Source organism: Muntiacus reevesi, chromosome 2 (assembly GCF_963930625.1).
Source record: "Muntiacus reevesi chromosome 2, mMunRee1.1, whole genome shotgun sequence".
Taxonomy (NCBI): Eukaryota; Metazoa; Chordata; class Mammalia; order Artiodactyla; family Cervidae; genus Muntiacus; species Muntiacus reevesi.
Window position 1 is genome coordinate 197,746,958 of NC_089250.1, and position 27,733 is coordinate 197,774,690.

General features: G+C 36.6%; 1 protein-coding gene across 1 annotated transcript in view; it reads left to right on the forward strand.

Moving 5' to 3' along the window:
- Positions 1–27,733, forward strand: part of LOC136157377 (phospholipid-transporting ATPase ABCA3-like) — a 270,924-nt gene that overhangs the window by 65,666 nt on the left and 177,525 nt on the right. Inside the window, exons 7-10 of the mRNA XM_065919286.1 lie at positions 402–518; positions 837–954; positions 2,661–2,834; positions 26,553–26,734. Coding sequence (XP_065775358.1) covers positions 402–518; positions 837–954; positions 2,661–2,834; positions 26,553–26,734 — 591 coding nt within the window. The remainder of the gene's footprint in view (positions 1–401; positions 519–836; positions 955–2,660; positions 2,835–26,552; positions 26,735–27,733) is intronic.

Sequence of the window (27,733 nt, forward strand, 5' to 3'; positions counted from 1 at the left end):
CATGGCTATGTGTCAACAAAACTTTATTTACAAAAAATATGAGGCAGGCTGGATTTGGCCCATGGGCTGTAGTTTTCCCTGCTCTCTTTCTTCCAATGTGTCCTGAGGCAGAACATCATAACAAGGAAAATGATCCTAGATTTTATGTTTTAAATTTCCAATTAACTGTTTTCTTAGATTAGAACCATAACTGGTAAGTTACTCAAAATTCCGGTTTGGAAATCACAGCATTGTCATTCATTAGGTTACATGATTCTGATTCTGAGAGTTGGCTTCTTTGCAAAATGGCAATGATATTTAACGTATATAAGTTTTTGTGGGGATTAAGTCGGATAATATTTGTGAGTGTGTTTTGAAAATATCACTTTCATGGTATTTGTTCTGTGTTGACTCTCCCACAGGAGTACCAGTTCATGATAGGGCTCAGTAATGGTATGCTCTGGGCATCTTATTTTGTCACGTTCCTTCTGATGTTTTCAATTATCGTCTGTATACTGTGCGTGGTTTTATGTGCCAAGGCAAGTATCTGTTTGAATGCATCACGCTGCAGCTACACTTTGAGAGGGATAAAATAGCTGTGGGTGGGAGCTGCATGGGTTTTAGGTTGCAAAATAATAGATGTGTTTATCATTGACCCTCTAGGGAATTCAGAAGCTGGTCAGTCTATCAGCAGACACAAACCATTGATCCCTTCTGTGGGAAATGAGTTATTTAGTTAAATTTTGCCATTTCACTTGGGAGTATGGAAATGTTTTAAGGCTGTTTTATTTCACCTCCTTGTTTTCCTGTGACACCACTTCAAGTATGACTAAACTGGCTTCACAATTGTATTGTAGATTGCACCTATAGTTGTCCTCAAAAACAGCGACCCATCCCTCATCTTTGTCTTTTTCTTGTGTTTTGTCACGGCCACCATAACCTTTGGCTTTCTGATTAGCGCATTCTTCAATAAAAGTGAGTACAAGACTCCTTCCGTGAAACATTTTAACTGTTTCAATTGACTAAAAGAGGATTTTATATGGTAGTTTCTTTTAAGTTTTAGTTGCCACTTCATATAGAGCCGCTGCTTGCATTCTAAATTTGTCTAAAAACATACATGTCATATAAATGTGAAATGATATGAGAGGAGGGGCAAAAATTAGGGAAAATTAATATATTAATAGCATAGGATGCATGGGAAAAGAGAGTAAAAATCAACATAAGATCACATGTGACAAGAGGATATAAACTAAAATAGGGTCATGTGAAAATATTTATTTATTCATTCACTCACTCAGTGAAGTCTTTGGATCACTTATCACATACCTGGGACATTATCAATTATACCAAAAACAAATGAGAATTTTCTGCCCTGTTCTCACTTACAAGAGGGATGTGTGGCTGAATAAATTCCAACTGGCCTAGTTAGGGAATTTGTAGAATTGCTTCTCCTGTGGTCATTTTCTATTATTTATTTTAAAAATAAGTAAATTTTGTTTTTCAGAAAACAAACCTTCACCATTTTTTGGCTTTTATATCTATTTTATATGCTAAACAATTAAAATATTGCCTTCTTTCAACCATGTAGGGCAAAAGTACCATGAAGCAAATGTATTATGGTAGAGAAATTTTTATTTTTATTTTTTTCAGCAGCAACACTGCTATTGGCTTGTTCTTACAAAATAGAGCAAAATAACTACCCTCTACCACAGAGCATAGGAGAGCTATGGGTGGAGAGAATTATGTCAAAGTAAGCCTGAAGATAGTGGCAGTGGTTTAGTCACTAAGTTCTGTCTGACTTTGCCACCCCATGGTCTGTAGCCTGCCAGGAGTCTCTGTCCATGGGATTTCCCAGGTAGGAATACTGGTGTGTGTTGCTTGAAGGTGACATGCCAAAGAGTAACATAAAGTAGACAAATATCAATGAATGACTTACTTGCCTAAAACAAGCATATCCCTGGGTCAGAAAGATCCCCTGGAGAAGGAAATGGCAAGTCATTCCAGTACTCTTGCCTGGGGAATTCCATGGACAGAGGAGCCGGGCAGACTAGAGTCCATAGGATCGTAGAGTCAGACACGACTGAGCAACTAGCTTTCACTTTTCATCATACAAATCACTCTAACCCAGATGACTCTCTTTGATGATTTTGTTATCAGTCTTTTTAATGTATTTTTATAAAATATAATAAATAAAATTTTGAAATATAAGACTGAGAGTATTTAGAAAGTGACTAAAGCTTTTCAGTTTCAAAAGTTCCAAAATAAATGGTAATCAGGTAGGTATATTCTTATGATGTGAGGTTATTAAGCTAAGTGGCCATAAATAAAAAATAAAAAGGCAGGATTTTATAAACGTAAGGATCAATTCTTCTTTAAATAAGTAAATATCCACATTATTGTATAAGAAAGGGCAAATTCCAGAAAAGTTGCTTCCTCATGCTACTCATCCATTCATTCAAGCAAGCAAGCTAAGTATTTATTAAACAATTACTTTCTGTTAAACACTGCTTAAATGCTGATGATACAGTAGTGAACAACACTGGTAACACAATGGTGAACAAGGCAGACAGTTTCTCTTCTAGAGTTTACATTTTAGAGCTCTTTTGTAGTAAAATAGGGGTATTTCTACTTCAAGATTTTGTATGTTATGTACTGACTATGTTTTCCATCTTACATTTCAGCTACACTGGCTGTTTCTATTGGAGGTTTCCTCTTTTATCTTACCTTCTTTCCATTTATAATAGTCATCACCATGTATGGAATGTTGAGCCACACGGGGAAGCTGGCTTCCTGTCTCATTTCAAATATTGCAGTAGCTTTGGGGATTACTACTATAAGCAAGATGGAAATGAAGGGTGGGTTTTTTCTTTATAAAAAATTTACTTTGATGATTTAATTCCTAGGAAGAAAATGTAGGTGATCTGGGGTTGGCAGTATAGTAAGTGGAAAGTGGGTAAAAGGAAACTTTAGTGTCTCTTAAATATTTTTCCTGGTTTATACTATTTTTATCATAAAAATGATATTTATATACTATATATGTATACAGTATATATAAATTTATACATGAAATATGTACATGTAAATATATACAAATGTTTGTTTGTTTTCATGCCTTTATATCAGTGGCCTATCTGGGGGAAAAATTGGCTACCTAGGGAATGTTGCCAATGTCTAGAGATATTTCTGATTTCTAATTGTCATAACTGGTGGAGGAGTGCTACTGACATCTAGTGGGTGGCAGTCAGAGATGCTATTAAACATCCCACAAAGTACAGGACTGCCGCTGATATAATTATCTAGCTCCAAATGTCAACAGCACCAAAGCTGAAGACATTCTGTTCAATATCTATATATTAAAATATATGAGTTCACACTGTTACATCTAGTTTCAATTTAATATCAATTTCCTGGCAATCCAGTGGTATGGACTCTGCATTTTCACTGCTGAGGGCCTGATTCAATACCTAGCTGGGGAACTAATACCCCACAAGTCATGGAGTTCTTCCTACAAAAATAAGTTCTTCCTACCTTTTTCAGTTTCTTATGTTTATTTCCCTTTCCAACCATGAGAAATCTGAACCCCACCATTGTTAAAATAACTATTAAGTTGCTCAATTTTGCAATACTCATAAATGCTTACAGAAATGTTTATCTACTCCACTGTAAAGAACTAACATTTTAAGTATAACGATTGCTTGCAAATCTTTTTACATTTAATCTGAGTCTAGGTAGTCAAAGTACTGTGTTCAGAAATTATTTAGATTAGTATTTCTTATTACTTTCAGTGACTCAGTTGTGTCTGACTCTTTGCAACCCCATGTACCGTAGCCCACCAGGCTCCTTTGTTCATGGAGTGGGTTGCCATTTCCTTCTCCAGGTGACCTTCCCAACCCAGGGATTGAACCTGGGTCTCCTGCATTGCAGGCAGATTCTTTACCATCTGAGATACCAGGAAAGTATTACTTTTAGTGTGGTTATGCTATTCTTTTGAAATATGGATATGTACATCTGTTTCTGCCACATTTTTAATCTCCCATCATTGCTTATTTAATATAAATTTCTAAATATGTAGATATTAACACAGATTTTTAAAAGTAAAATCGTAGAAAATATACTCAGATAAAAATCATTCCCTCCCTGTACTAGTACTTTGTTCCCTTGTAGGTAAGTCTTATTTATTTCTGTTTTATCTTCTCTGTGATTTATATTCTAAGAAGATCAACAATACTGTATATTTTCATATTTATCTCACTTTTAAGTAAAATTATTGGTGTAATGTATACACATTTACAATGTGCTTTTTTTCAGCCAAAAATATATTCTAGAAATATTTCCCTATGAATACTGATATATTTATTATTTTTTAAAGATACATTGTGTGGATGTGGCATAGTTCATTCAAACAATCAACTATGCATGAGCATTTAGGGGATTTACAATATTTTTAAATTTTTATTTATTTATTTTAATTGGAGGAAAGCTACAATATTGTGATGGTTTTTGACATACATCAACATGAGTCAGCCATGGGTATATGTGTGTCCCCCCATTCTGAACCCCCTCCCAATACCCTCCCCAACCTATCCATCTGAGTAGTTGCAGAGCTCTGGCTTTGGGTACCCTGCCTCATGCATTGAATGTCTTTGATCATCTATTTTACATATGGTAAAATACATGTTTCAATGCTATTCTCTCAAATTATTCCACCCTCACCTTCTCCCACGGAGATCAAGAGTCTGTTCTTTATATCTGTATCTGCTTTGCTGCTCTGCACATTGGATCATTGGTACCAGTATTATAAATTCCATATATATGTATTAATATACAGTATTTGTATTTCTCTTTCTGACTTGCTTCACTCTGTATAACAGGCTACAGTTTCATCAACCTCATTAGAACTGACACAAATGTGTTCTTTTTTATAGCTGAGTAATATTTCACTGTGTATATGTACCATGACTTCCTTATCCATTCATCTATCAATGGATATCTAAGTTGCTTCCATGTCCTAGTTATTGTAAATAGTGCTGCAATGAACTTTGGGGTACATATGTCTCTTTCACTACTGGTTTCCTCAAGGTTTCTGCCCAGCAGTGAGATTGCTAGGTCATATTACAGGTCTATTCCCAGTTTTTAAAGGAATCTCCACACTGTTCTCCATAGTGGCTGTACTAGTTTGCATTCCCACCAACAGTGCAAGAGGGTTCTCTTTTCTCAGCACCCTCTCCAGCATTTATTGTTTATAGACTCTTTGATGATAGCCATTCTGACCAGCATAAGATGATACCTCATTGTGGTTCTGATTTGAATTTCTCTTGAGAAACCTGTAAGCAGGTCAGGAAGCAATAGTTAGAACTGGACATGAAACAACAGACTGGTTCCAAATAGGAAAAGGAGTATGTCAAGGCTGTATATTGTCACCCTGCTTATGTAACTTATATGCAGAGTACATCAGGAGAAACACTGGGCTGGAAGAAGCACAAGCTGGAATTAAGATTGCTGGGAGAAATATCAATAACCTCAGATATGCAGATGACACCACCCTTATGGCAGAAAGTGATGAGGAAATAAAAAGCCTCTTGATGAAAGTGAAAGAGGAGAGTGAAAAAGTTGGCTTAAAGCTCAACATTCAGAAAACTAAGATCATGGCATCTGGTCCCAACGCCTCATGGGAAATAGATGGGGAGACAGTGGAAACAGTGTCAGACTTTATTTTTTGGGCTCCAAAATCACTGCAGATAGTGATTGCTGCCATGAAATTAAGACACTTACTCCTTGGAAGGAAAGTTATGACCACCCTAGATAGCATACTAAAAAGCAAAGACATTACTTTGCCAACAAAGGTCCATCTAGTCAAGGCTATGGTTTTTCCAGAGGTCATGTATGGATGTGAGAATTGGACTGTAAAGAAAGCTAAGCACTGAAAAATTGATGCTTTTGAACTGTGGTGTTGGAGAAGACTCTTGAGAGTCCCTTGGACTGCAAGGAGATCCAACGAGTCCATCCTGAAGGAGATCAGTCCTGGGTGTTCATTGAAAGGACTGATGCTGAAGCTGCAACTCCAATACTTTGGCCACCTGATGCGAAGAGTTGACTCATTGGAAAAGACCCTGATGCTGGGAGGGATTGGGGGCAGGAGGAGAAGGGGACGACAGAGGACGAGATGGCTGGATGGCATCACCGACTCGATGGGCATGAGTTTGAGTAAACTCCGGGAGTTTGTGATGGACATGGAGGCCTGGCGTGCTGCGATTCACGGGGTCACAAAGAGTCAGACACGACTGAGTTACTGACCTGAATTGAAACATGAGTGAAGTTGAGCATCTCTTCATGTGTTTTTTAGCCATCTGTGTATCTTCTTTCGAGAAATGTCTGTTTAATTGTTTTGCCAATTTTTGATTGGGTGGTTCATTTTTCTAATATTGCGCTTCATGAGCTGCTTGTATATTCTGGAAATTAATTTTTTATTATTTGTTTCATTTGCTATTATTTTCTCCCATTCTGAACTCATTCTATGAAGCCACAATCACCCTGATACCAAAACCAAAGATGCCACGAAAAAAGAAAAAAACAACAACTGCCCAGCATATCATTGATGAACATAGATGCAAAAAATCCTCAACAAAATTCTAGCAAACAGAATCCAACAACATATTAAAAAGACTATACACCATGATCAAGTGTGCTTTATTCCAGGGATGCAAGGATTCTTCAATATTCATAAATCAATCAGCATGAAACATCATATTAATAAGCTGAAAGATAAAAGCCATATGATTATCTCAATTGATGCAGATAAAGCCTCTGACAAAATTCAACACCCATTTATGACATACCAGAAAGCAGACATACCTCAACATAATAAAAGCCACAAACGACAGATCCACAGCAAACATTATCCTCAATGGTGAAAAACTGAAAGTATTTCCTCTACAATCAGGAACAAGACAAGAGTATCCACTCTCACCACTACTATTCAACATATTTCTGGAAGCCTTAGCCACAGCAATTAGAGAAAAAAGGGAAATAAAAGGAATCCAGATTGGAAAAGAAGAATCTCTTATTGTTTGCAGATGACATGATCCTCTACATAGAAAACCCTAAAGATGCCACCAGAAAATTACTAGACCTAAACAATGAATATGGTAAAGTTGCAGGATATAAAAGTAATACACAGAAATCCCTTGAATTCCTATACACTAACAATGAAAAATATAAAGAAAAACTAAGGAATGAATCCCATTCAATACTGCAATGAAAAGAATAAAATATTTATGAATAAATTTACTTAAAGGAACAAAAGACCTGTATACAGAAAACTATAAAACCCTGATTATATTATGTGAAAAAATCAAAGATGACACAAGTAGATGGAAAAATACACCATGTTCACGGATTGGAATAATCAATATAGTGAAAATGAGTATAACACCCAAAGCAATCATAACTTCAATGCAAAACCTATCAAACTAACAATGGCATATTACACGAACTAGAACAAATAATTTCACAATTTATATAAAAGCACAAAAGACCCTGAATAGTCAAAGCAATCTTGAGAAATAAGAATGGAGCTAGAGGAATCAACCTTCCTGACTTCAGACTATACTACAAAGCTATAGTCATCAAGACAGTATGGTATTGGCAGAAAGACAGAAATATAGATCAGTGGAACAAAATCGAAAGCCCAGAGATAAATCCACGCACCTATGGACACCTTATATTTGAAAGGAGGCAAAAATATACAACGGAGAAAAGACAGTCTCTTCAACCAGTGGTGCTGGGAAAACTGGTCAACTACATGTGAAAGAATGAAACTAGAACACTTTCTAATACCATACACAAAAATAAATTCAAAATGGATTAAAGACCTAAATGTAAGACCAGAAAATACAAAACTCTTAGAGGAGAACATAAGCAGAACACTCTCTGACATAAATTACAGCAAGATCCTCTATGACCACCTCCCAGAGTAATGGAAATAAAAACAAAAACAAATAGGACCTAATTAAACTAAAATATTTTGTACAATGAAGAAATTTTAAGCAAGGTGAAAAGACACCCCTCAGAAAGGGAGAAAATAATAGCAAATGAAACAACTGACCAAGACTTAATCTCCACACTATACACGGAGCTCAAGCAGCTCAATACCAGAAAAACAAACAACCCAATCAAAACATGGGCAAAAGAACTAAACAAACATTTCTTCAAAGAAGATATACAGATGGCTAACAAACATATGAAAGGAGGCTCAGCATCACTCATTATTAGAGAAATGCAAATAAAAACTGCAATGAGGTATCATCTCACACGAGTCAGAATGGCCATCATCAAAAAGTCTATAAGCAACAAATGCTGGAGAGAGTGTGCAGAAAGGGGAATCCTCTTAGGCTGTTGGTGGAATGCAAACTGGCACCGCCACTATGGAGAACAGTGTGAACATTCCTTAAAAAACTGGGAATAGAACTGCCATACAACCCACTAATTCCACTGCTGGGCATACACCCTGAGGAAACCGGAATTGAAAGAGACACATGTACCCCAGTGGTCATTGCAGCACTATTTACAATAGCTATGGCATGGAAGCAACCTAGATATCCATTGGCAAATGGATGGATAAGGAAGTTGTGGTACATATACACAGTGAACTATCACCCAGCTATAAAAAGCAATTTCAGCTCTAATGAGGTGATGAATATGGGGCCTATTATACAGAGTGAAGGAAGTCTGAAAGAGAAATACAAATACTGTATTTTAAAGCATATGTATAGAATTTAATAAGATGGTAATGACTATCCTACATGCAGGGCAGCAGAGGAGACACAGATGTAAAGGACAGGCTTTTGGACTCAGTGGGAGAAGGTGAGGGTGAGATGATTTGTGAGAATAGCATTGAAACATGTATATTGCCATATGTAAAATAGATGACCAGTGCACATTAGCTGCATTAAGCAGGGCCCCCAATGCTGGTCCTCTGGGCAACATAGAGGGATAGTGTGGGGAGGGAGACAGGAGAGGAGTTCAGAATTGGGATGGATACATGTATACCTGTGGCTGATTCATGTTGATGTATGGCAAATACCATCACAATATTGTAAAGGAATTATCCTCCAACTAAAATAAATTAGTTGAAAAAAATAAAAAATATAATTATTGACATATAGTTGACTTAAGTCCCCATTTTTTACCTTCACTACAATAAATCATTTAAAATTAATGTTTTAAAAGTTGAAGGATACTTGATTTACATTATTTTGTTACTACCTTGTGTAGAGCGCAGCCGTTCAGATATATGTATGGATGGATGTGGGTATTCATATGTATATACATATATACTTTTCAGATAGTTTTACTTTATATGTTATTGTAAAATATTGAGTATAGTTCTCTATGCTATATAGTAGGACTTTGTTGGTTATCTCTTTCATATATAGTAATGTGTATATCTTAATCACAACCTACTAATTTATCCCCCCTTTCCCCTTTGTTAACCATAAATTTCTTTTCTGTCTGTGAGTTTCTGTTTTGGAAATAGGTTCATGTATTGTTGTTGTTTAGTTGCTAAACTCATTTGCGACTTGATGAACTGTAGCTGCCAGCCTCCTCCATCCACTGAATTTCCCAAGCAAAAATACTAGAGTGGGTTGCCATTTCCTTCTCCAGGGGATCTTCCGGACCTAGAGGTTGAATCCTCATCTTCTGTATTGAAGGAGAATTCTTGATCAGTGAGCCACCTGGGAAGCCCAAGTTTGTGTGTGCTAAGTCACTTCAGCCGTGTCTGTCTCTTTTCAATCCTATGGACTGTAGCCCTCCAGGTTCCTCTGTCCGTGGGATTCTCCAGGCAAGAATACTGGAGTGCACTGCCATGCTCTCCTCCAGGGGATGATATTCCTGACACAGGGCTTGAACCTGGATCTCTTGCATCTCCTTATTGGCAGGTGGGTTCTTACCACTAGTGCCACCTGCGAAGCCCAGCCCAAGTTCACATGTATCTGATTTTTTATTCCATGTATAAGCGATATGATATGATATGTGTCTTTCTCTGTCTAGCTTATTTCACGTAGTATGATAATTTCTAGGTCCATCCATATTGCTACAAGTGGCATTATTTCATTGTTTTTTATGCCTGAGTAATATTCTGTGTGTGTGTGTGTGTGTGTGTGTGTGTGTGTGTGTGTGTGTGTGTGTATGCCACATCTTCTTTATCCATGTATCTATCAATGGATATCTAGCATCCATGTCTTGATTATTGTAAATAGTGCTGCAATGGACATTGTGTTGCATGTATCTTTTCAAAGTGTGATTTTCTCCAGATATGTAACCAGGAGTGAGATTTCAGGACCATATGGTAGTTTTAATTTTAGTTTTTTAAGGAACCTCCGTATTATTTTCTGTAGGGGCTGTACCAACTTACATTTCCACCAACAGTGTAGCTCTTATTTGCAAATATTTTGATGATGGCCATTCTGATTGGGGGGCTCCCTCCATAGCTCAGCTGGTAAAGAATACAGCTGCAATGCAGGAGACCCTGGTTCAATTCCTGGGTCAGGAAGATCCAGTGGAGAAGGGATAGGCTACCCACTCCAGTATTTTGGGGCTTCCCTTGTGGCTCAACTGGTAAAGAATTTGCCTGCAATGCAGGATACCTGGGTTGGGAAGATCCCTTGGAGAAGGGAAAGGCTACCCACCCCAGTATTCTGACCTAGAGAATTCCATGGGCTGTCTAGTCCAATTTCACGGACTGTATAGTCTATAGGGTTGCAAAGAGACAGGACTGAGTGACTTTTCACTTTCACTTTCATCCTGATTGGTGTGAAGTGATATACCTCATTGCAGCTTTTTTTTTTTTTTTAATCTCATTTTGTTTTGTGTGTCTGTAGTAAGTAGCAACGTTGAGCATCTTTTTATGTGCCTATTTGCAATCTGTATGTCTGTTTAGATGTTCTGCCCATTTTCTTTGAGCAGATTGTTTTTGATATTGAGCTGTATGTATTGTTTTTATATTTTGAAGATTAATTCCTTGTAAAATGCATCATTTACACGTATTTTCTCCAATTTTGTAGGTTGTCTTTTCATTTATTTATGGTCTCTTTGCTGTACAGAAGTTTTAAATTTAGTTTATTTTTAGTTCCATTACTGTAGAAGATGGATGCAAAAAGATATTAGTATAATTTATGTCAAGGAATGCCTTGCATATGTTTTCCTCTAGAAGTTTTATAGTATTCAGTCTTATATTTAGATCTTTAATGCATTTTGATTTTATTTCATATATAGTATTAGGCAATGATCTAAAATAATTTTTTATTTGTAACTGTCCATTTTTACCAGCACCAGTTATTGAAGATACTGTCTTTGCTCCATTGTATCTTCTTATATCTTTTGTCATATACTAATTGACCATAGTGTTTGGGTTTATTTTTTGGATCATTATGCTGTCTTATTGATATATATGTCTGTTTTGTACCAGTACCATACTGTTTTGAAGACTGTAGCTTTGTAATATAGCCTGAAGTCAGGGAGCCTGATTTTTCGAGGTCTATTTTTCATTCTGAAGATTGCTTTTGCTTTTGGGGATCTTCTTTGTTTCCATACAAATTTAAAATATTTTTGGTCTTACTTTTGTGAAAAATACCATTGGTAATTGCATTGAATTTGTAGAGTTCTTTGAGTAGTACAGCCATTTTGAAAACATAAATCCTTCCAAACCAGAACAAGGTGTATCTTTCTATCTGTTTGTATTATCTTTGATTTCTTCCATCAATGTCTTCTAGCTTTCAGAGTACAGGTCTTTGGTTTCCATTGGTAGATTTATTCCTAGGTATTTTATTCTTTTGGATGCAGTGATAAATGGGATTATTTCCTTAATTTCTCTTCCTTATGTTTCATTTTTAAAATTTATTTATTTATTTTATTTGAAGGATAATTGCTTTAAAGAATTCTGTACTTTTCTGCCAAATATCAACATGAATCAGCCATAGGTATACACATGTCCCCTCCCTCTTGAACCTCCCTCCCATCTCCCTGCCCATCCCACCCCTCTAGATTGTTACAGAGCCCCTTTTTGAGTTCCCTGAGTCAATACAACAAATTCCCATTGGCCATCTATTTTACATATGGTAATGTAAGTTTCCATGTTATTCTCTCCTTTCTCCCCTCCCCCCATATCCATAAGTCTGTTCTCCATGTCTTTTTCTCTATTTCTGCTCTGCAAATAAATTCATTAGTACCATCTTTCTAGATTCCATATATATGCATTAGTATACAATATTTATCTTTCTCGTTCTGTCTTAGTTCACTCTGTATAATAGGCTCTAAGTTCATCCACCTCATTAAAATTGACTCAAATGCATTCCTTTTTAGGGCTGTGTGATATTCCAATATATATATATGCCACTGCTGCTTTATCCATTCATCTATTGATGGACACCTAGGCTGCTTTCATGTTCTAGTTATTGTATATTTTGCTGCAATGAACATTGGGGTATATGCGTCTTTTTCAATTTTGGTTTCCTCAAGGTATATGGCTAAGAGTGGGATCACTGAGTCGTATGGTGGTTTTATTCCTAGTTTTTTGAGGACTCTCGAAAACTAGGCTGCATCGTGGCTGCATCAGTTTACACCCCCCACCAACAGTGCAAGAGCATTCTCTTTTCTCCACATGCTCTCCAGCGCTTATTGTTTGTAGATTTTTTGATGATTGCCATTCTGACTGGTGTGAGATGGTATCTCATTATAGTTTTGATTTGCGTTTTTCTAATAATGAGTGATGTTGAGCCTCTTTTCATGTGTTTGTTAGCCATCTGTATGTCATCTTTGGAGAAATGTCTGTTTAGGCCTTTCCCCCACATTTTGATTGGGTCGTTTATTTTTCTGGTATTGAGTTGTATAAGCTGCTTGTATAAAATATGGAAATTAATCCTTTTTCAATTGTTTCCTTTGCTATTGTTTTCTCTCAATCTTTTTTTTTTTTTACCTTGTTTATAGTTTCTTTTGTTGTGCAAAAGCTTTTAAGTTTAATTAGGTCCCACTTGTTTGTTTTTATTTCCATTACTGTAGGAAGTAGATCATAGAGGATCTTGCTTTGATTTATGTCATCAAGTGTTCTGCCTATGTATTCCTCTCAGAGTTTTATAGTTTCTGGTCTTATATTTAAGTCTCTTTTCCCCATGTTTCCTTTTCCCATATTTTCCCCCATATTTCCTTTCCCATGTTGGGGAAATTTTGAACTATAATCTCTTCAAAAATTTTCTCATACCCTCTCTTTTTCTCTTCATCTTCTGGGATCCCTTATAATTCAAATGTTTGTGCATTTAATATTGTCCCAGAAGCCTCTGAGACTATCCTCAGTTTTTTTTCATTCTTTTTACTTTATTCTGCTCTTCAGCAGTTATTTCCAGCATTCTATCTTCCAGCTCACTTATCCATTCTGCCTCAGATATTCTGCTATTGATTCCTTCTAGAGTTTTTTTTTTTTTTTTTTTTTTTAATTTCAGTTTTGTCTCTATGTTTATGCTTTATTTCTTCTAGGTCTTTGTTAATTGATTCTTGCATTTTCTCTATCCTACTTTCAAGGTTTTGGATAAACTTTACTATCATTATTTGGAATTCTTTTTCAGATAGCTTGCTTATTGTCACTTTATTCATTTGGACTTGTGTGTTTCTAGGTTGTTCCTTCCTTTGCATAGTATTTCTCTGCCTTTTCATTATTTTTTTTAACTTGTGTTTGAGGTCTCCTCTTCCCAAGCTTCTAGATCGAATTCTTTCTTCCTCTTGGTTTCTGCCCTCACAGGGTTGGTCCAGTGGTTTGTGTAAGCTTCATGTAGGGTATGGCTTGTCCTGGTGGGAGGAGGTGAGGCTGTTCCCACCCCCACCCTCCACCTCTGATAGGGCTGAATGAAGCGGTAATCCTGTCTGCTGATGATTTGTTTTGTATTTTTGTCTTGCTTGTTGTTTGGATAAGGCAGCCTGCACAGGGTGTTACTGGCAATTGGGTGATGCTGGGTCTTGTATACAAGTGGTTGCCTTTGTGGGAGTTCTGATTATTTGATAATCTCTAGGGTTAGGAGTTATCTGGTAGTCTAGGGAATTGGAGTCAGCTCTCCAACTCCAAAGGTTCAGGGTCTGATATGTGGTCAGAAATGGAGACTCCACAGGTGGTTGTTATGGCACTAAATGGGGTTAAAACAAATACACAAAAACAAGAAACAAATGGCACACCCCAGGCAAATGACAATTACAAAATTAGGCAAATAATAACTAAAATAATGGAATAGACACACATTCATATGCGCCCATAAGCAAAACCAAAGCAGTCCAAAATAAAAATAAAGTACAATAGATTGACCCGAACAAAGGAAACCAAAAATGATATCCACCAGTTAAGAATAAAACTAACTAAAGCACAAACTGGAAAAGAAAACTAAAGCAAGGTGTCAACTAGGGAATAAAGCAATGAAAACAAAGCAAGCTAACAAATATTGTGAGAAAAAGAAAAGAAAGACAATAGAAATGCAAAGTTAAACAGAGGTCAATAAAGAAGGTTTATATATATTAAAGATTAACTGCAGCAGGAAAAGAACAGTAGACAAAGCAAAGGAATAAATGTAGGAAAAATAATAATAAATTAAAATTTTTTAATTTAAATTAAAAAAAAGAGAAAAAAGAAAAAAAGAAACAACAACAAGAAAAAGAAAACCCCATAGAAACACAAGAGGTCAATGTAGAGGCAGAGGTAGATAACAGAAATAAAAAGTGTGATTTAAAAAAAAGAGTTCTCAAAATCTTTAAAAAATCGACAACTACAACAACTGAGGGAGAAAAGGTGAGAAAGGGTGGGGGTGGGGGATTAAAAAAGTCCAGAAGCAGCTACAGAATATGTCAAAATGCAGGAACAATTAATGTTTTTCTTGTGTCTCTGCTGTCAGTGTCCTTTCACTAGGAGTCTCAGTCCATCTCTCCTCCCTAAAATGCATTTTCCTTGGAAAGAAAGTTATGGCCAACCTAGACAGCATATTAAAAAGCAGAGACATTACTTTGCCAAAAAAGTCCGTCTGGTCAAGGCTATGGTTTTTCCAGTGGTCATGTATGGATGTGAGAGTTGGACTGTGAAGAAAGCTGAGAACTGAAAAATTGATGCTTTTGAACTGTGGTGTTGGAGAAGACTCTTGAGAGTCCCTTGGACTGCAAGGAGATCCAACCAGTCCATCCTAAAGGAGATCAGTCCTGGGTGTTCATTGGAAGGACTGATGCTGAAGCTGCAACTCCAATACTTTGGCCACCTGATGCGAAGAGCTGACTCAATTGAAAAGACCCTGATGATGGGAAAGATTGAGGAGGGGAGGAGAAGGGGACGACAGAGGGTGAGATGGTTGGATGGCATCACCGGCTCAATGGACATGGGTTTGGGTGGACTCCGGGAGTTGGTAGTGAACAGGGAGGCCTGGCGTGCTGCGGTTCATAGGGTCACAAAGAGTCGGACACGACTGAGCCACTGAACTGAACTAAACCTGGATTCCAGCTTGTGATTCACCCATCCTGGCATTTCCCATAATGTAATCTACATATAAGGCAAATAAGCAAGGTGGGAAAATATACAGCCTTGTTGCACTCCTTTTCCAATTTTGAACCAGTCAGTTATAAGGTTCTAACTGTTGCCTCTTGACCTGCATACAAATTTCTCAAGATGTGGTCTGGTACTCCCACCTCTTTAAGAATTTTTCACAGTTTGTTGTGATCCATGGAATCAAAGCTTTAATGTAGTCAGTGAAGCAGAAAGAGATGTTTTTCTGGAATTCCATTGCTTTTTATATGATCCAGTGTATGTTGGTTATTTGATCTCTGGCTTCTCTTCCTTTTCTAAACACAGCTTGTATATAAATTGAGATCTGGAAGTTCTCAATTAATATGCTGCTGAAGTCTAGTTTGAAGGACTTTGAGCATAACCTTTATAGCATGTGAAATGAGCACAATTGTATGGTAGTTTGAACATTCTTTGGCATTACTCTTCTTTGGTGATGGAATGAAAACTGACATTTTCCAGTCTTGTGGCCATTGCTGACTTTTCCAAATTTGCTGACATATTGAGTGCAGCACTTTAACAGCATCAAGAAACATCAATGTTCCTTAACTCCAAAGTTTTGTAACTTTTTTTTAAAGTTCAATAAACTTCTCAGAGAATCTATCAGAAATGTACCAGAGAATTAACATTAATACTTCAAGCCCTAATTCCTGAATGCCTCTTACTAAATTGTTTAAGCCTCGATTTCCTCAACTGTAAATTGAGATGACATTACCATTTCACCACTTTAAATATCTCTATTCTGGCCTTTAGAGTTTCTGCTGAAAAATCATCTGATATCCTTAAGAATATTTTCTTGTATGTTACTTGTTGCTTTTCCCTTGTTAACTTTAATATTTTCTTCTTGTTTTAATTTTTGTCAACTTGATTACTGTCTTGGTAAGTTTCCTCCTTGGCATACCCTGTTTGGGACTCCCAGAACTTCCCCATCCTTGAATATTTTCTTTCCCATGTTAGTGAGGTTTTTGACTATTATCTCTTCAAATATTTTCTCAGTTCCTTTCTGTCCCTCTTCTCCTTCTGTTGTTGTTCAGTAGCTAAATCATATCTGTCTGTTTGTGACCCCATGAACTGCAGCACCCTCGGCTTCCCTGTCCTTCACTATCACTTGAAGTTTGCTCAAATTTATGTCCATTGAAACAGTGATATCATCCAACCATCTCATCCTCTGTCATCCACTTCTCCTCCTGCCCTCAATCTTTCTCAGCATCAGGATCTTTTCCAGTGAGTTGGCTCTTCACATCAGGTGGCCAAATTATTGGAGCTTCGGCTTCAGCATCAGCTCTTCCAATGAATATTTAGGATTGATTTCCTTCAGAATTGACTGGTTTGATGTCCTAGCTGTTCAAGGAATTTTTAAGTGTCTTCTCCAGCACCACAATTCAAAAGCATCAGTTCCTCAGTACTCCACTTTCTTTGTGGTCCAACTCTCATTTCCTCCTCCAGGGGATCTTCCTAACCCAGGGATCAAAGGCACATCTCCTGCATTGGCAGGAGCCACCATTGAGCCACCTGGGAAGATGAGGAAGGTCTTAATGACTCAAATAACTATGATGATGTGGCCACTCACCTAGGCCAGACATCCTGGAATGTGAAGTCAAGTGGACCTTAAGAAGCATTCCTACAAACAAAGCTAGTAGAGGTGATGGAATTCCAGCTGAACTGTTTAAAATCCAAAAGATGATGCTGTTAAAGTGCTGTACTCAATATGTCAGCAAATTTGGAAACTCAGGAATGGCCACAAGACTGGAATAGGTCAGTTTTCATTTCAATCCCAAAAAAGGGCAATGCCAAAGATTATTCCAACTGCTGTGCATTTGCACTCATTTATAGACTAGCAAGGTTACGCTCAAAATCCTTCAAGCTAGGCTTCAGTAGTACGTGCACTGAGAACTTCCAGATGTACAGAGTTTCAAAGAGGTAGAGGAACTAGAGATCAAATTGCCAACATTCATTGGATCATGAAGGGAGTTTCAAAAAAACATCTGCTTCTGCTTCATTGACCACACTAAGCCTTGACTGTGTAGATCACAAAATGCTGTGGAAAATTCTTAAAGAGATAGCAGTACCAAACCACCTTACCTGACTCTGGAGAAATCTGTATGCAGGTCAAGAAGCAACAGAACTGGACATGGAACAACTGACTGGTTCCAAATTGGGAAAGGAGCACATCAAGCCTGTATATTGTCACCCTGCTTATTCAACTTCTATGCAGAAAGCATCATGCAAAAATGCCAGACTGGATGAATCACAACCTGGAATCAAGTTTGCAGGGAGAAATACCAACAACCTCAGATATGCAAATGATACCACTCTAATGGTAGAAAGAGAAAAGGAACTTAACAGCCTCTTGATGGAGGTAAAAGAGGAGAATGAAAAGAATGGCTTGAAACTCTGTATTAAAAATTATGGCATCCAGTTCCATCACTTCATTGCAAATAGAAGGGGAGAAAGTGGGAGCAGTGACAGATTTTATTTTCTTGGGCTCTAAAATCACTGTGGATGGTCACTGCAGCCATGAAACTAAAATATGCTTGCTCCTTGGAAGGAAAGCTATGATATTAAAAACCTAGACAGTGTATTGGAATTCCCAGGTGGTGCTAGTGATAAAGAACCCTCCTGCCAATGCAAAAGACATAAGAGATGGCAGTTCAGTCCCTGGGCTGGGAAGATTCCCTGAAGGAGGACATGACAACCCACTCCAGTATTCTTGTCTGGAGAATCCCATGGACAGAGGAGCTTTGTGGGCTATAGTCCAGGTCGCAAAGAGTCAGACAAGACTGAAGCAATTTAGCACACACACAGGCAGCATATTAAAAAACAGAGACATCACTTTGCTGACAAACGTCAGTATAGTCAAAGCTATGGTTTTCTCAGTAGTCATGTACAGATGTGAGAGTTAGACCATAAAGAAGTCTGAGGACCAAAGAATTGATGCTTTTGAATTGTGGTGCTGTGGAGGACTCTTGAGATTCCCTTGGACTAAAAGAAATCAACTCTGAATATTCATTGGAAGGACTGTTCTGAAGCTGAAGCTCTAATTCTTTAGCCACCTGATTTGAATAGCCAACTCATTGCAAAATACCCTGATGTTGGGGAATATTGAAGGCAAAAAGAAAAAGGTGCTGTGGAGGATAAGATGGTTAGTTAGCATCACTGACTTAATGGGCATGTGTCTGAACAAACTCCGGAAGATAGTTGAGGATGGAGGAGCCTGGCATGCTATAGCCCATGAGGTCACAAAGAGTTGGACGTGACTTAGTGACTGAACAACAAAAACGACAGTGACTAATGATACTTAGCATCTTTTCCTGTGGCTATTGCACATTGGTACAACTTCTTTGGAGAATTATTGCACATTGGTACAACTCCTTTACCCATTTTTAAGTCAGTTGTTTATTTTGTTCAGTTGTAAGAATTTTATATATCCTAGATACAAGCCCTTTATTATATATATGATATTTTCATCTATTTTGTAGGTTGTATTTTCACTTTCGTGACAGTACTTTTTCATAGACAAAGGTTTATATTTTTGATCACATTCAATTTATCTCTTCTTCCATTGTTTATGTTTTGGTATTGTCTGTTTACCAAATTGAAAGCAATGAGTATCTGCTCCTGTGTCTTTTGTAACAGTTTTTAAAAAACAGTTTTAGCTCTTAGATTGAGTTTTTCAATCAGATTGAGTTTTTCAATCTAAGTTACTTTTTTAAGATATTGCAAGTTGAGTTCAACTTGCATGTGAATATCCAGTTATCTCAACAGTACTAATGGAAAAGAGACTTCGTTCCCAATTTGTCATAGAATTCTTGTCAAAAATAAATTCACCATTACTCACAGTTGTATTATATTCTTCTATATATCTATCCTTTGCTAGTACCACACAATTTGGCAGTTTTGAAATTGCGAAGTATAAGTCTTCTTATACTTATATAGTTCTTTATCAAGACTGTTTTGGCTATGCAAGGTCCTTTGCAATTCTATGTAAATTTTACAGTTTAGCTTTTTGATTTCTGCAAGCAGTGCTATTGATATTTCAAAAATGTTAGAGTCAATAAACAGATTCAACAAAGTTTCAGGATACAAAGCCAACATACAATAATCAGTGGTATATCTACAAACCGGTAATAAACAATCAAAAAGGAAATGAAGAAAACCATTCCATTTACATTAGAATTAAAAGAATAAAATGCTTATGAATATATTTAAACAAGAAGTGCAACAGGTACATTGACTGTTACAAAACATTGCTGAAAGACATTAAAGAGGACATAGGTAAGTAGGAAAACATCCTGTGTTTAGGTATTGGAAGAGTAGTTTGTTAATACCTAAAAGAGTCTGTAGGTTCAATGCAATAGTGAAAGTGTAAGTTGCTCAGTCATGTTCCATGCTTTGCAACCCCATGGCCTATACAATCCATGGAATTCTCCAGGCCAGAATACTGGAGTGAGTAGCCTTTGCCTTCTCCAAGGGATCTTCCCAACCGAGGGATCGAACCGGGGTCTCCTGCATTGCAAGTGGATATATATGCCTGTATATATATATATATATATATATATATATATATATATATATATATATATTTCCCAGCATTAGCATCAGTGTCTTATCTGATTTTGGAGTGCTTTTTGGTTTTTGGAGGTATTCCTTGGTTTTCTTCATTTCCTTTTTGATTATTTATTACTGATTTGTAGATATACCACTGATTATTATATATTGGATTTGTATCCTGAAACTTTGTTGAATGCTTATTAGCTCTAGCATTTCTTTTTTTCATAGGATCTTTTGGATTTTCTGTACATAAAATCTGTGAGTAAAGATAGTTTTTCTTCTTCCTGTCCAATTTGGTTGCCTTTTATTTCTTTATTTTGCCTAATTTTCATGAATATAACATCAAACACAGTGTTGAACAGAAGTGGGAGAGTGAACATGCTTATTTTGTTCTTGATCACTAAGGAAAACTTTCTATCCTTCACCACTGAGTGTGATTTTTTAGTTGTGGGTTTTTTTTTTTTTAAATAGATGATCTTTTATAGGGGATTTTTTTTTTAATTAAGAATGTGCCACCCCCTTTTTTTTTACAATTTTGTTGAGATTTTAAACTTTTCAATATTGAAATTGAATTGTTGGATATTATCAAATACTCTTTCTACATTGGTTAAAATAAACATGCCACTTTTTAAATTCTGTTTTTTGTTTTGTAGAAGTATGAGTCACAAAAATATATATTTTGAAAGTGTGCAACAGTACGACTTGATGATTTTATATCCGTACGTGAAATAATCATCATATTCAAGCTAATTAACACATACAACACCATGTGTTGTGCTATGCTTAGTGGCTCAGTTTTGTCCAACTCTTTGTGATCCCAAGGACAATAGCCCACCAGGCTCCTGTGCCCAAGGCATTCTTCAGGCAAGAATACTGGAGTGGGTTGCCATGCCCTCCTCCAGGGAATCTTCCCAACCCAGGGATCAAACCCAGGTCTCCCACATTGCAGGTGGATTCTTTACCATCTGAGCCACCAGGGAAGCCCATGAATACTGGAGTGGGTAGCCTATCCCTTCTCCAGGGAAACTTCCTGACCCAAGAATTGAACTGGGGTCTCCTACATTGTAGGCAGAATATTCACCAGCTGAGCTACCATAGTTACTTAGTGTATGTGTGTTAAGAACACTTAGAGCGAAAACCACTATAGTATTGTGAAATAATTAGCCTCCAATTAAAATAAATTAATTCACTTAAATTTTAAAATAAATAATTACATTAGGAAAAAAAGAACTACCTTCTCAGCAAATTTCAAGCATATTTAAATTTTTAACTATATTCACTATACTGTAGATTAGCTACACAGAATTTATTCATCTTACAGCTGGAAGCTTGAATCCTTTGACAAGCATCTTTCCATTTCCCCCAAAGCACAGCCCTTGGCAAACACTGTTAACATGCAAGTGAGATTACAAATATTTCTCTTCTGTGTCTGACTTATTTAACTTAATATAATGTATCCTTCAGATTTATTCATGTTGTTGCAAATGGCAAGATTTCTTTATCTTTGTGGCTGAATAATATTTCCTTGTGAATATATATACCACATTTTCTTTATTTGTCTATTTATAGATACTTAGATAGTTTTTATGTCTTGGCTATTTTGAAAAATGCTACAGTGAACATAGGAGTGCAGATACCTCTTAAAAGTCCTGTTTTCTTTTTCTGTATATATGTATATATATATACATATATATGTATATGTATATACTTAGTTGGATCGCTGGAACATATGTTTTAAATTTTTGAGAGACTTTATACTATTATTCATAGTGGCTATACCAGTTTGTATTCCCACTAACAGTGCACCATGGTCAAGAAAATAATATTTAGGAAAGAAATGTTATTTTAACATAAACAGTAAAATGGACTAAAATGGATAGTGTGTCTACATTAAAATAAGTTCAAGTTCAGTTTATGTATCCTGATATAATTAAATCATTTAAGTAGGAACTAATAGTTTCATATATATTTCCATTGTTTTACTTTGAGTTATTTAGGATAATTATATATAAGAGCATATAATACAATATACTGAGTCTGCTTCTCTGACATAATTACCTGATAAAAGGGCTCAGCTTTCACCAATAGAATAGTCTAAAGCTGCCTCCAAATTAAACACTGTAGGAGTTTTCAAGGAAATTGTTAGTATGAATGAAGAAACAGCATATAGCATGTTTCTCTTGTATTTGACTATACATTTAACCAGCACATTAAAATGTTTACATATAACTCAAAAATACAAAAACAAACAACTTCAAACCACCGTATGACACACAGATCTAACAAAGTATATGTGGTCAGAGATTCCGTAAAATATTTAAAAGATGGACTTAGTTTCCTTTTATGGAAAATGTAGAAAGTGTTCTGAAAGGCCATTGTTTTCAGAGGCTGTTGTTCAATGTATACATTTAAGATACAATATTATAGTGTTATAATAAGAAATCCTGTATTAAGATCAATCCAAATTGGATTTCACGTTAGTAAATGCTTTTACAAATGCTTTGACAATGTTATAGAAAGTGCATCTTTTTACTTCCCATTTCTATGCAATGTAATTATTTGGTGTTTATACAGTTAAAAATTAAAAGCAGCCAAATATTAAACAGCATACATATTAAAATTTGGGGTTGTAGTTTGTATTTTAAAATTAACAGCTTCCTATTGTTTGCTTCAAGCTCTAATAACAGCATAAAAAGAGCCACATTCAAAATACTGATTTACTTTGATAGTGAAGGATTGTTCTTTGAAGATTAATGAAAGTAGCTGCTGCTGCTAAGTCACATCAGTTGTGTCCAACTCTGTGCGATCCCATAGACCGCAGCCCACCAGGCTCCTCTGTCCCTGGGATTCTCCAGGCAAGAATACTGGAGTGGGTTTCTACTTCCTTCTCCAATGCATGAAAGTGAAAAGTGAAGTCCCTCAGTCGTGTTCAACTCTTTGCTACCCCATGGACTGTAGCCTACCAGGCTCTTCCATCCATGGGATTTTCCAGGCAAGAGTACTGGAGTGGGTTGCCATTGTCTTCTCCAATGAAAGTAGACATGATCCATTAAGTTGAAGTGTACTATTTAAAATGCTCAATAGTTTACATAAAATTTTAAAATATATTTTTGTTATTTTATTTTTTCTCTACTGTCTCTTCTTTGTGGAGCATGGGCCTTCTCTAGTTGCAGAGCACAGGCTCTAGAGTATGGGGGCTTCAACAACTGTGGCAAATGAGCTCAGGTCCTCCCCTCCACAACCCGCAAAACCGGTGTACCCTGCATAGTATGGCAGATTCTTAACTACTGGACTGCCAGGAAAGTCTTAAAATATACTTTTTAAAGAGCTAAACAGCTGTCTTCACTGATAGCAATGCTATCATTGCTGACCTACTTGATGATGACTTGAAGGAAAAAATGCTGTAGTTATTTTTATCTAAATTTACTTTTAGTCCATGGTCTAGTAGCATTTTCCTCTTAATACAATACTCGTTTTCTATAAGGCAGTTCCTGGGAGCTAGACTGCTCTAGGTAATGAGAGAGTTAAGGTAAAGAGTAATTGCTTGCTGTTTAAATAGATAGTAACTTTTTGCTCTGGTTTAGTGAGCTAGTCTAATCAGTTATATATAAAAAGGGGCAAGGCGAGGGTGGGATGTTTCGAGAGAACAGCATTGAAACATATATATTATCTATAATGAAACAGATCACCAGTCCAGGTTGGATGCATGAGACAAGTGCTCGGGCCTGGTGCACTGGGAAGACCCAGAGGGAGCGGGTAGAGAGGGAGGTGGGAGAGGGGATCGGGATGGGGAATACATGTAGATCCATGGCTGATTCATGTCAATGTATGACAGGACCCACTACAATATTGTAAGGTAATTAGCCTCCAACTAATAAAAATAAATGAAAAAAATAAAAAAGAAATACAAAAAAAAAAAGAAAGAACTAAACATAATATCTAGTACATGATAAGCTCTCAAATGTTATCTTGTATGATTATCCATCTTGGAAATTAATATATTTAATCATGATGAAATAAAAAATTTTGGCTTTTATCTTAAAAAAATTAAAAAAAGCGGCAATTCTTTAAAAGGTTCTAATTTCTTTATTATCTGCAATCTTTGGAAATTAATAGTATGAAACTAAAAAAATTAGCGAATGTATTGAAATCTGTGTACAAATTACTTCTAATTTCAAGCTCTCATGTGATAGTGTTTTTTTTTAAAGTGGCTCCAATGGTAGTTATATACAATTTCATTTTTTTAAAGGAAACTGCTCATTTTAAATTACATTTGCATCATACCTTGATTTCATACTAGTTTATTTAACAGGTCTTAGTCATGGACTTTTCCAAGATGAGATTTTATATTTCCCTCCCGTAGCTCCTGGTTGTCAGAAAACCCATGTTTTCCTTTATTGAAGGAGTTTGGTCCTGCTGATGTTAGTGTTTGTCTAATATTTCCCCCCATCTTTATTTTTAGGAGGCATTTCCTCTGGATTGCTCTCTTCATCTTCTTTAAAAGCTGCTGCTAACTGAAAGGATTTATTGGAGCAAAAGCTGAAACAGCTTTGTTAGTTCAGACATACTTGATACAAGTCTCATAAACAAGTTGATGCTTTCTGTTGTCTGACTACCAAATCCGAACTTGCAGATCTTTATAAGCATTGCTGAGAAATGAAGTTTCTCCTTCAGCTCATTGCTTCTCAGCACTTCTCAACTGGCACTTCGTCCCATTACTCCAGAGGCTTTAGCTAGCTGTGGGTTCTCAGGCTTTTCTCCCTCCTTCCTGCCCATCGTTTTCCCCACCACAGCCATGCCAAGGACTCTAGCCTTTCTTTTTGATTCTTTCTTATCCATCTCCCTACATCATCGGTCTATTCTTGCATGCTGTGTACTTTTTCCATTAAAGGCCTTATCATGTTAATCATGATTTTAAATAGTCCTGGTTTGTTTATTTATTAATTACTTTTAATCAGAGGCTAATTACTTTACAATATTGTAGTGGTTTTTGCCATACACTGACATGAATCAGCCATGGGTGTACATGTGTTCCCCATCCTGGACCCCCCTCCCAACTCCCTCCTCATCCCATCCCTCAGGGTCATCCCCGTGTACCAGCCCTGAGCACCCTGTCTCATGCATTGAACCTGGACTGGCGATCTGTTTCACATATGATAATATACATGTTTCAATGCTATAATAGACCTGGTTTAATATTTCCAACATTTTGCATATCAGAGTCTGATTCTGATGCTGCTTTAGTTTCTTCAAACCATGTGTTTTCCCTTTAGAATGCTGTGTAAATTTTTGTTAAAATGTGTACATGAGGGTCTAGGGAAAAGGAAATATAGTAAACAGGACATTAGTGACGTAGAGGTAAGGTGTAGTGGGGAGAGAAAGGATTCCATAGTACTATGATTGGGCTATAGTCTTTCTATAAGCTTACATTGCTGATCTATGAAATCATCAGTGCTTCTTGGTTTTTTCCTCTTTAGAAGAGACAAGATGACTAGAGCAGGTTGGACTTTTCCTTCCCCTAGGTAGGTTATGCTCTAGTAAAATACTTTCTCATGAATCAGGCCTAATTGAATGCTGGCACATTTCAAAATGGTTCCTTCTTCCCTTCTTCCATAATTCCTGGAAGCATGAGGGGAGTTATCTCCTATATTTGCTATGAGAAACTGATAAGGATCTTGGAGGTAAATTGACAAAAACATGAACTCACAAGTTCCTTATGACTTGAACACCCCTGGACTTTTTAATTCTTTAGACTTGTCCTAGAAAGGCCCCAGCAATTTGTTAATTATAGTTAAGGATTTTCTACTCTAGTACTGGATCTTTTAGAGGTTCTGTTTAGTTTCCACTCCATTAAATTACATTCTCTGTATTTGCCTATCTGCCTCTCCAGTTTCAGGGACAGTGTATTGCCCTGTGACCTCACTTATCTGATTGATCTAAGAAGAGTTATAGACTTTACAGTTCAGCTTCCTACTTGTTAGGATGGAGTGGTGACTTTTAAGTTCTTTTTCCAAACCAGAAACTGGAAGCTGAACCTTATTTTTTTATATTGATGAATACCTTTCCAATTTTATATATCCTGCTGGTTATTTTGATGGAAATCAGCATGAGAGAGAATGGAGAGATAGGACCACCATCTCAAGCAATAGGTCTGCTTATTGCTTTGAGTCTTATTTTACGGACTTCTGATGATTGCTTGTTTTTGTTTCAGTCACCTACCAACATTTTAATAAACATGTCTGGCTCTCGGCAGAGACCCCTTTCACTACTACTTCATTATCTCTTTGAGCAACCTAAAATTTAAAGTATCAGAAAGTAGTAAGTAGTATCTATAGCTAGAGAATATCAGTGCACTTTTCTTCATTGTTTAATTATAAAGCTGATAGGTAATTTTGTTTTAATCACATTTGGCCACCTGAAGTAACTATTTCCTATTATATTTCAGAGCACGGTGCTAAGTGGAATAACTTCTTGTCACAAGTGAGTCCAGATGATGAACTCACTCTTGCTCAAATTATGGGAATGCTTTTATTTGATGCCTTCTTATATGGGCTTCTGACCTGGTATATAGATGCTGTTTTTCCAGGAAAGTATGGTGTGCCCAAGCCATGGTATTTCTTTATGCAAGTAAGTTCAAATTATTTCTGTTATTGAGAGAAACTCCAGTTCTTATATACTGAGTTTGTTGAAGAGTGAACATTATTTAATTTTAACACCCTCCACACAGTCTTATGATACTAATACAGCTTTAATTCCTTCTCAACTAAAGCCGTTATGAGTTAACTTTGTAACATGTATAATAGAATTAAATGGTTTTCTATTAAAAATCTGTATCTGAAGGAATGTGTGGTAAGGTCCTTAAGACCTTAGTGAGGAGATTATAAATTATGTCAGATATCTGGTTACCATTATATGCTTTTTTCTACTATTAGTCCAAATTACTTAGAATTAAAGCCATAGCCACTGATGCAAAGAACTGACTCATTTGAAAAGACTCTGATGTTGGGAATGATTGAAGGCAGGAGGAGAAGGGGATGACAGAAGATGAGATGATTGGACGGCATCACCGACTCAATGGCCAAGAGTTTGAGTAAACTCCGGGAGTTGGTGATGGACAGGAAGCCTGGCGTACTGCAGTCCATGGAGTCGTGAAAAGTCATACACGACTGAGTGACTAAACTGAACTGAACTGAAAGCCATAGCAAAATGGGGAACATTTCTATCTGTCCTCCATCTTCAATCCTCTTCTTTATCAGCCTGTGGTTTAAAGCAAATGATTCTCAGAACATCTCTGCATTTTCTTCTTTTTTTAAAATCAATTAATTTATTTAATTGGAGGATAATTACAATATTGTGGTGGTTTTTGCCATATCAACATGAATCAGCTATGGGTACACATGTGTTCTCCCATCCTGAACCCCACTCCCACCTCCCTCCCCACCCTATCCCTCTGGGTTGTCCCAGAGCACCAGCTTTGAATGCCCTGCTTCATGTATCTGCACTTTTAAAAATTATTGAGCTCCCCAAGGAACTTCAGGTTCAATTATATCTATTAGTATTTATCATATTTGGAAATTAAAACTGAAGAATTTAGAAAATATTTATCAACTTATTTAAATATATCAC